This window comes from Herpailurus yagouaroundi, unplaced genomic scaffold (assembly GCF_014898765.1).
Source record: "Herpailurus yagouaroundi ecotype Mexico unplaced genomic scaffold, PumYag 100, whole genome shotgun sequence".
Classification (NCBI taxonomy): Eukaryota; Metazoa; Chordata; class Mammalia; order Carnivora; family Felidae; genus Herpailurus; species Herpailurus yagouaroundi.
The window spans coordinates 61166623-61177553 of record NW_024412391.1 but is presented as its reverse complement, the minus strand read 5'-3'; the positions used below and the strand labels follow the sequence as shown (position 1 = coordinate 61177553).

The 10931-nt window shown below is 36.5% G+C and overlaps 1 protein-coding gene across 1 annotated transcript in view; it reads right to left on the bottom strand.

The window, feature by feature from the left end:
- Window positions 1-8671: 8671 nt before the first annotated feature.
- The window catches only part of SEM1 (SEM1 26S proteasome subunit), a 29779-nt gene continuing 27519 nt past the window's right edge, over window positions 8672-10931 (bottom strand). Inside the window, exon 3 of the mRNA XM_040472599.1 lies at window positions 8672-8878. Within this exon, the coding sequence (XP_040328533.1) occupies window positions 8836-8878 (43 nt within the window). The 3' untranslated portion in view covers window positions 8672-8835. The remainder of the gene's footprint in view (window positions 8879-10931) is intronic.

The window sequence follows — 10931 nt, the reverse complement described above, 5'->3', positions numbered from 1 at the left end:
CACTTATCTGTAACACACAAGGAATCTATAAGATCATCTAAGTTTCACTTACCAAAAAAAAAAAAAAAAAAGATAAACCAGGGCTTAGAACATCACTAGGTCTTAAAATAGTGTATTATTTCTTTAATGAACGAACATTGGTCCATCAAAAGATCTACATATAAGTAGAACGAAGTTTATTGTTCCATAATATAGACAATAGCATTAGGAGAAAGACAAATTCCACTGGACTAATTGCTAGGCTAGAGATCTGCACAGACTTGACTACAAAAGTTTTGTACACAGAAGAAACTCAAGGGCATAAAAAAATTCACATCTAAGGAAAATCAGCAAAGTCTTGGAAAAGAACTGAAAACCAGAATTACTATTATACTCTGCCATTCTGGTAATCCTGTCCAGAAGCACCAGTGGTCCTTCACAGCAGGAAGGAGTGGGGACAGGGTCATGTAGAAGGCTCTTGATCTGATAGGAGCTAGGACTAGACAATACATTAAGTAAAAACAGCAAATATAAATACCTAAGTCCTATACCAGACATTTAACATTTTCTATTTATCCTGCACCCAACTGTCTACACACACACCTTCCTCATAGCATCTCCCCTTGGAGATTCAAGTGGTGTGTAGTCTTAGTGGGAGGGTATCAAGTGCCACCTCTCACTACCATTTCCAACTTCAGAAGGGGAAGCATTTCCTTCATTCCTTCCTTCACTAGCTCCCTGGTATACCCTAACACCAGGCAAGCAAACAGCACCCCTAGGACTGCAAATCCCAGTGGGTGAGGAATACAAAGGAAGAGGGCACAAGCAGAGGCCAAACTCACTGCAGCAGCACTCAAGGCCCAAGAACCAGGCAGCTCCTGAGTTGAAACCTTGGTTAACTAAGGTCCTGATGCCGGAGATGCCCCACATCTTGTCATTTTCTCATATTCTTACAGCCCCAGATATCCTGCCAGTGAATTCTTCTTTGGCTTAAGATATTTAGGGTTGGTCTTTGTTGCAGGCAACCAAGAACTCAGACCAAGGCAGCTATATGCAGTTGAGTTGTACATTGTAAAAGAGAACCCAGCAAAAGAAACTATGGTGGCTGAAATCTAGCCTGTGCTTCACTTGTCAAACTTGTGGGGCTACACTCTGCTGAAGAAAGGGGTGGCATTTTCCAATTTCCATAGTGACATTTATAGGTGGGCAGTGGCCCTGCCCCTAATAAACCCCCATTTTTCAGTTGTAAAACAGAGGCCTAGAGATTAAGTCATTGACATATACACTATGATTACAATAATGCACTGATACTACATTGGGCTATTCTGCCTTTCTCTCTACCTATAGATTGTACCACGTATTTATTCCTTCAGGAAAAAATGTGAAAGAACAAGGAATGTTAGTGTACAGTCCATCCTTCTATAATTGCACCAACCTACTTGCATTCAAGTATTAAAAGGTTGGAATTTTAACTTAAAATATATTTAGGGGTGCCTGGGTTACTCATTTGGTTGAAAGTCCAACTCTTGATTTCAGCTCAGGTCATAATTGCAGGGTCGTGAAAGAGTGGAGCCTGCTTAAGATTCTCTCTCTCCCTCTTCCTCTGCCCCTCCCTCCCACATGTGCTCTCTAATATGTAAATTAATTAATTTACAAATATCTAACATTCTGTGCAATAATTTTTAAATTAACCCTTCATATTCACCACTGGCAGAAAATCTCAAAGAAGTCAAGAACTTTCCAAGTATCTTTAATTTCCTATAAACTAAATATTCCCAACTTGATAGACAGATATCGTGGAAAGGGAAAAATCTCAAACTGCACCGTCCAAAGCTCTAATTCTAATCTCTTCAATTTTCCCATGATAGTTTTTACATTTCCCACATGTGTTTTTCCCCCAACTTCGATTACAAATCTATCTGGAGGGTATGTGGGCTAGTATGTATACTGGGCCTGGTATGTAAATGGAATTTATTGTTAACAAGGAAATCAAAGCATCACCAGTTCTTCCATTAGGAACCTAACAGTTATGTGTCCTTTCCTTTTACCATCTTAAATCCTGCAGTCTTCTTTTCATGTTACTTTAAGATGCTGATCAAACCTTTTGGTCTTACTTCTCCTCCCCATAAAAGAAAATTAGATTTGTTTTCAGTTTTAATCCTGATAAAAGAAAGTGAATGAGCTCTGTTTTCATTACTGTATAGTCATTTCATCAACCACTGAAAGGAATCACTAAAAGTAATCAGCGAGTAAAGTCACTAGCACTCCACAGAGGGCCAGTGCAATAGTACTTCAGCAGATCAAAATGAAGACTGGGAAAAAGATGGCAGTGCTTCACAGTTCTAAGAGGTCCAGCGTGGCTTCTTAGGAAGCTGCCTCTAAGCAAGAAGCGAGAAGATGATCGAAGGAAGGAAATTATCTTTATTATGTAACAGGTCTCCTGATACTAAGCTTGTTAAAAGAGCTAAAAGTTTTGTTCGGGCATTAGGGTCACATTCTCTCAATGAAGTGACTCATGTTTTGGACTTTGAGACAAAGAGCCTAAACTTTCACGGGTCCTGTTCTTCTCTAGCAATTTGTGTTGTCATATCCAATAAAGAATTGCAGAATCTTTCACAGACATAGATACCAGTTGGGATTAACTGGTTGTAAATGACAGAAACCAACTTTGCTTAAGTGAAAAGGGACTTTAATGGAAGTAAGTTAAGAGAATCCAAGATGATGCTTAAGTGCCAAGCTTGAAAAAGAATCCAAGATGCTCTGGGAGGGGAGATGGTCTCAGAAGCAGAAATGAATTCTGACAGTTTTCCCCATCTTTTTATCTCTCTGCTTGAGACAGCAAGTCCCAGAGAAAACAGTTTAATTGACTTAAAATTGGCCATATGCTTTCATCCTTTTGGTTAGGGCTGAACAGGGAACCTTAACTTTTGGCCTCATGAAGACTGCAGAAAAATGAAAGTGGATGGGGGTGGTGCGGAGATGGTGGTGTTCATTACCCATAAGGATATCTGGATATTGTTATCAACATAAGGGGCAATGTATTGTGGGTCGCTGAGTTGCAACCAATGTCCACTATGGTGTTAAAACAGAAATTGTTTTAATCCTAAAGGCCAGGAACCATCTATTCAACTTACATTAACACTGTATAGGGCACATATAGATTTTGTATGTAAGCTAACAGCTTACTTTCAATAAATATACAGTACCTGATATATGGTGGCTGCTCAATGTTTTTTAGAATAAATGAATTTCTTCTTCAATGTTATTTGTTCTTATCCTTTCCTTTATGCCATTTATATTTCCTACTATTTAACAAATATTCCTTGTTCTAGATTGATGAAGTAGAACCCCCAAAAGAGAAAGTTAAAAGCAGTAGAAAGAGTACTGGAGTAGAATCTTCTTGCTTTTGCCCTATGTGACCTGGGGGACAGGTCATAACTGCTTTGGGTTTATTTTTTCAACTGCAAAATGAGGTGGTAGAGGTAGATGCTCTTTAAGAATATATCCACTTCTATAAATCTAACATCATGATCACAAATATATAGATGACAAAGACTCAGCAAATTTAGAAAAAAAAAATGTTTATAATTTTCACAGTATGTAGTGGTTTTACCCTGAATCTGGACAAAAAGCAAAACCTAACTTACCTGGTGTACTTAGGAGAAATTGCCAATATCACAGAAAATCTAGATCACTGTTATCAAACTTTAAAGAAAGGCAGCCACATCGATTTTTTCAAATGAAATCTTACATTGAATCCCAATTTCTAACACAAATAAAGGTCAAAAAGCTTCAAATGAAACAAAGAGGGATGTGTGGATCCCATCTTTGCACATTCATCCACAAGCTCCCTAGGAATACTATTAGACATTACTCATCAAATTCCCAAATATTTTGACTTTTCTGTACCTTGAGATTACCAATTTCATTCAGACAAGAAAAATTAAGGAATAAACTTTACATGGAAAAGTACATAAGCTCTCTTTCAATGGCTTTAAAAAAAGAGACAATTTTTAGTCTATCAACAATTTTAACTTGAAAAACAAAATAAAATCTAACAGCAGTTAATCCCCTATGCTACTGTCAATTAGTAATATATAGACTGAGACTATTTTATCAGTGAAAACTTAGCCACCAAAAGTTTTACTAAGCTTATTTAACAAACTAAACTGAAAGTATAAAGAAACCTCTCATATATAAATCAATAGCACTTAAAACTTAGCTGATAATTTTTACACATTTTAGCAAGACACCTTTGTAAGATTTTTTTTCCTGCAGTCCTGCTTCAGAGGAAAGATACATGTCTCCAAAGCCAAATTTAGTGTATCTACATGCTCTGTTCTTAATCACCAAAGGGGAAATTACTGAAAAATATTAAATGACATAAACACAAATTGTCAACTTTGTGGTTAATGATAGTGACCTTCTTAGCCCTAGAAAAAAGAAGCTATTGCTCTTCTCATAAAATCTGTCCATTCCTCTACTTGGAGATATCACCGTCAAAATCATGAAGACCTATCCTATTAACTTGGACCACACGTTTCTATACATACAATACCATGAGTCTTTGAGTATGAGATGTGCAAAGTTCAAACATCCTAATTTATCTTTACTTATTTATACTAATGTATACAAAAGCAAATCATTTTACCTTAAGGATTACTCTTGAAAATACAAACAAGATTCATGTGATTGGTTTATTGACTAGCTATTGAACAATGGTGTCATATTTTGGTCAAATCAAGAGTTATGAAGATTTTTTTGCAAGACATTCACTGCAGGCAACAACAAAAAAAGTGTATTTCACAATCACTGGTGACCCTACTGACCTCTTCTGGCAGGATACAAGGTTTGAATTGTCCAGGTACAACCAATGAGATGACATGACTTATTACATGGATTTGTGCCTTATAACCAAGAAGGCAGAAGTCCTCCTTGGTTTTTGTTTTTTTGTTTGCTTTAAAAAAACAAACAAACAAAAACAGTCTCTACTCTATTTCCTGGTCTATAGTGGCTCTGCCAATCCTTCTGAAGTCCAGACCTGTGAGGAGATGAGGGCAAGCATTCCAGGGACCAACCTGTGGAAAGACCACTGGTGTGTTCAAGCATTTGAGTATAATGCTTTCTGCTTAGTGATTTAGCTTTAATTTACTCTTCAGAAGTCACCAAAATAAGACATTACTGAAAACCAAGTGATGTACCTGAAATAGGCAGAAGCCAATCATACTGGGCTTTATAAGCAGTTTTAGGCTGCCTTAAGGAGCACCCGAGAGCAGCATTTCAAGAAAGGGGTGACGTGACCTAAACTTTAACAAGATCCCTGTTTTTTACAGAAAAAAAAAAACTGTAGGGTAGAAAAAAATAAAAGTAGGAAACTAGTTAGGTGACCACTGCAGTCAATCCTAGTGCATGATGGCAATGGTTTAGATTAAGATGCTAGTAAATTGTAGTAGATAGATTCTGAATTTATCAGCTGTTTCTGGATACAAGTAACCAAATACCCAACTTAAGATTTCTGACATACGGACAATTGTATGCTTATTTTACAGGAAGCTTAGGGCCAGAGCAGCCTCAATATTATCAAAGAAGTGTATTCTTCCAGACTTTCTAATCATCTTAAGCCTTAAGAGTGGAATAGTTGTTAGATGACTGCTACTAACAATTGAGACTATATGCTCCTTATTTATACCTAGAGGGAGACGCTTACTTTATGTGGCTATTTCAAAAGCCAGGATTTGTCCCTGCCAGATGCCCCTAGCCCTGTTCATTGACCCATATTTCTTTAAGCCTACCCATCCCTCATCCATTCATTTGTATGAGAGATGGAGTTAAAACTGACTAAAGATCAAGCAGAGCCCTCCCTAACTGGGAATGGGGTTGACTTGCCTGGAGTCACATGGCTTATGTGAAAAGAGGATGGATACTTAAGGAAAAAAATGATTATATGTTAGAAAAGAGGAAGGGGGAACAGATGCTGCGTAAACAAGCAGTGATATCAACGACATGGGATATGCTTTGAAGGTGGAGTTGACAAGGCTTGCCAATAAATTAAATACTAAGAAGATTCAAGAGCAGTTCTTATAGTGTTGGATTCAGCAACTGGGAAGGAGGTGGGGTATTTACTGAGATGGGAGAGACTGGAGGAAAGATCACGTTTGAGAATAAGTCTTTGTTTTCACTCATTGAACTTTAAGATATCCATTGGATACTGGGGAGGTGATCAAGTTGTTAGTGGATATAAAAGTTTGCAATTTCAAGGAGAGGGCAAGACTGAAAATAGAGAATGAAATCACACATACAGAGTTTTCTTGTTTTTTTTTTTTTTTTTGTGCAACTGAGACTGAATGAAATTACTAAAGAGATTGTAGTACGGATAGAGCAAGAAGTAGATGCAGGACAGAATCTAGGTGCATGCCAAGATTTAGAGGTGGAATACAACCAGAGTCACTAAGGCAGCTAGACAACTCAAGTCTAACTCCCCAGCACAATATGTGTGGGTAGCCAGAGAACAGTGCAAATTTTGGCTCTCTGCCAAAAGGTACAGGGCAGATCACGGTATTTCATAAAAAGGCATTATTAACACCTTACAGTCTTTCAAAAGACAGTTGTTGGCTCACGATCATCGTTCTCTTAAACGTTTAGTGGAAATAGGCTAAAGAGACATGGCATCCAATGGCAACAATTCTGATCCAAGGCCTGATGAAAAGTGCTGACCATTATTACATCTACAATTTGAATTCAAAACTATCTCAAATGGAATTAAGTGATTATGGAACATGAGGAAGGAAAAATGAAAACCCTGGATTCTCGTATTTATCTGACACCTATTCACTTCCTTATTTTCTCTGAGGCTGTTTTCTATTTGACAAAATGTTTACAATAGACAGGCCCTTCCTGCCTGCTTTGGCAGGGCTATTGTGACTACTGTGAAGACCAAAAGTTCAAGAAGTCTATTAACTGTAAAATCCCATAAAAACAATTTTCTTCAGCTGCTTGACTAGTCTCACTTTTTGCATTGATGGCTTCATCATCCTGATGCCAAACACCAATTTCCAGGCACTCAATCCTTAACAGAAGAAAACGCCTGAATTTTGAAATTTCATTAAGGACAAAACACTACCTAACTAGTGATAACCCATTAAAGCCTCTCCCCAATTCCTGTAAGTTTTCAAAATCATACCTTGCACCAATTTAAAGTCATGAGGTGGTCATCCCTCGGGGTAATTATCTGACACTGTCAAGGTGACCACTGATATAGGGTCTAAAGAGAGTCACCTACTAGAGTACTGAGAATATACACATTGAAGTATTCATGCACATGCCTCAATAATAGCATGATTTCCTGTTCTACACTACAGGATTACAAAAATATAAGATGCCTTTATACTTTCCAAAGTTCTTTTTACTCTTTATCTGACCACCTGTAAGGTAGGCAAGGCAGAATTATGCTTGTCTTAGGAGAAGAAAACTTACTTAGGTTCAAAATCATCTTGAGGCATATTTCAGGCACCCAACTCTATTTTGGTGTCAATACTACATCAGGTTACAGAAATTTTACACTTTAAATTACTCAACAGTTCTGAAAATTCTCCTTCTAAATAAGTAACACATACGAGTTTGAAAATATTACTAATAAAAATTGTACATTAGCTTCATTCTAAGTCTTTTTTTTTTTAATTTTTTTTCGTTTATTTATTTTTGGGACAGAGAGAGACACAGCATGAACAGGGGAGGGGCAGAGAGAGAGGGAGACACAGAATCAGAAACAGGCTCCAGGCTCCGAGCCATCAGCCCAGAGCCTGACGCGGGGCTCGAACTCACGGACCGCAAGATCGTGACCTGGCTGAAGTCGGACGCTTAACCGACTGCGCCACCCAGGTGCCCCATCTTCATTCTAAGTCTTAACAGAATCTTTTACCAACTAAATTGTATCTCCCATTCACAAAAGTAGATGTGGCAACAACAATCATCTTGCAGAAACTTAATTACATTCAATGGATCTACTATGTAGTACCTGAGAATATGCCTGTTAACAAAGTATCTTGATCCTACTTCCCCAATTTTTAAAAAAAATTGTTTTAATGTTTTATTTATTTTTAAGACAGAGAGACAGAGCATGAGTGGGGATGGGGCAGAGAGAGAGACACAGAATCTGAAGCAGGCACCTGGCTCTGAGCTGTCAGCACAGAGCGCAACGTGGGGCTCAAACTCACGAACTGTGAGATCATGACCTCAGCCGAAGTCAGACGCTCAAGTGACTGAGCCACTCAGGTGCCCCCATACTTCCCCAATTTTGACACAGGACACTGTTCTTAGAACTGTGATCAAGCCGCTTGATTTTAAGTACTAATAATACTCTATCAACTTTTAATACTATTATTAATGGCTCAGGAGCTAATTACAGCAATTGAAAATGATTAATATTTTTAAAACATAGGTTTTGAAGGGTCACCTTAGAGATGTCAGCAAATGTTTCCTAAGCTTTCAAAATACAGATGAGATTAAGGTTAAATGTAACTTAAAAGAAGTAACCTTATAAATAAGATCGACATTAAATTGATGTGGTTAAATAAAAGTACTCAATTGGGGATCAGATGAATTTACTGTCTCTCTATAATAAAGTCTTAGATAATCATAAAGAGGATGAGAAAATTAATGACTAGAAGCAAAAGATCAAGACTTCTGAACCAAATCAAGATTAGATCAAAACATTTATTTTGTGTGTTACAAAAACAAAAATAAATCCAAGCTGCTAATGAAATAAACATATTTCTTTTTTAAGTGTCCCATCCTGGGTTCTCCATCCTAGAATTTAATAAACAGTTCAAGTTTAGGTTGCTTCAATACTTCTGGATGCTATGAAGTCTCCATCTTATAACCATGTTTCTCTAGTTCAGCTCTATAAGAAAACACAAAACAACAAAATCACTAGACATTCTTTATGATAAAGAAACAAAGTTTTTACAAATAATACAATTAATAAAAACAATGAGCTAAGCCTAGGCACCAATTTAAAATACTACCAAATAGCTTTACTTTACTCCCTTAAAAGAAATCTGTATTAAGAAAATTGAATGTGAATCAACATAATGCTAATAAAATTCTGCTTTCCCATTAGTAAACTTGTATTTTAAATTCCTTAGTTTTCTGATAAGTCTATTGATAGAAAAATATCAGAGATTTGCTACTATTTTCCAAATTATCTTCTAAATACCATACAGATATCCTACCTGTAATAAATCTTTAAACAAATTTTAAGAATTATCAGCCATATGGCTAACATAAGACATTTGGTACCAAACTTTTAGGAATTTTATAATCATAATAGGTATCACTGTTATTTACACCTAAAGAATAAACAGACTGCTTCCCATATTGACATGTATCCATTGTGCTAACCAAGACAAATATTATCAATCAAATTTAAAGGTACATGTGAATTTTATGCATTAACTATATGTAGGCAAAATATATATAACAAATAAGTTATAAAATATTAAGTAACACTTTACTTTTTAAATTTTAAATGTGGATAAAAACCTCAAAAATTTATATTATAAATATACATACTTCAAAAAGATACTTTTTATAATTTTAAGTAATTTATTCAATCACAAGTTTCAGTCATACTTCGAAAATATCAACTGCAAAAAAGTTTAGCCCTGTAATCAATTTCAGCTACTTAAACTACCACTCCAAATATCACCAATAATGTCTCTGCCACAATTCAATTTTATAGAAGTTCACAACAAAATTATTTCAGGGCCAACATATGACCAAACATTGTATAAATGTACAGTTATTAAAGATACAAATACTGATCTAAAGTCTATGAATAATATTAAAGCCAGAGATTACTAATATAAGACATTTTTGTCTTCTGCTCAGGTATAGAGGCTGGTGGTAAAATACCTGTTGAGGAGTCAAAAGATTAGCACAAAATGCTTCCCTTGCCCTCTGCCCCTTTTCAGGAAATTGAAGATTATGTGTTTTCTACTGAAAATGGAAATAACTTTAAAAGTTTCTTAAACAATAGTTTTCTGCTGCCTTTAACAGAATCGATGTAGATTATTCACTTTCTCTTAATAACAACAAAACATCCCTGAAATTCAGCTTACAGTTTAATTAACAAGTATACCAAGTCTGTCCAGGTTTGTGCCTGCCTTCCTGTCAGGAGATAGTGACTACACATTTATAAACTGTTTACAAACACAAAGGAGATTATGATACGTTTCTCTATTAGCTGAATTTTTAGAGAAGATGAAAAGTTTTTGCGAGAACTTAGGACATAAAAAAATGAAATGAAAGTAAGTTGAGGCCACCAAGTACAAAACACAAAATAACACAAACACACTAGCATCATCAGCCTGTTGAGTAAAAAAATCCAACAAGGAGATGAAAGAGGAAAGAAGTCCAGCACAACTGGAACATCATCACAGAACCCACATAGCGAATGTACACTATTTGATTTTTTTTTTGTTGTTTTTTGAGAGAGATACAGAGTGAACACAGCTGAGGAAGGGCAGAGAAAGGGGGAGACACAGAATCTAAAGCAGGCTCCAGGTTCTGAGCTGTCAGCACAGAGCCTGATGCGGGGCTCGAAATCGTGAACCGCAAGATCATGAGCCGAGTCGAAGTTGGACACTCAACCAAGTCACCCAGGCACTCCTATGAATGTACACTATTTGAAACAAAAACGGCAGCATACCTTTTTCAACAAAACAAGAACAAGACAAGTAGCCACTGGTAGGTTTGAGAACTCCTCTTATTATCCAAGAAACAACTCTGCTATAGGAGGGTAGCTATATGTGACACAGCAAATCAAGAACGATATTGGCTTCTTGTATTTCTCATGTAACATGTGATGCAAGATTAGGAAAATCTCATAATCCTGCCTATTTCTACTAAATATGTCTCCAAGTAACTCCAAGAGGTAATTCTGTTTTGTGTTT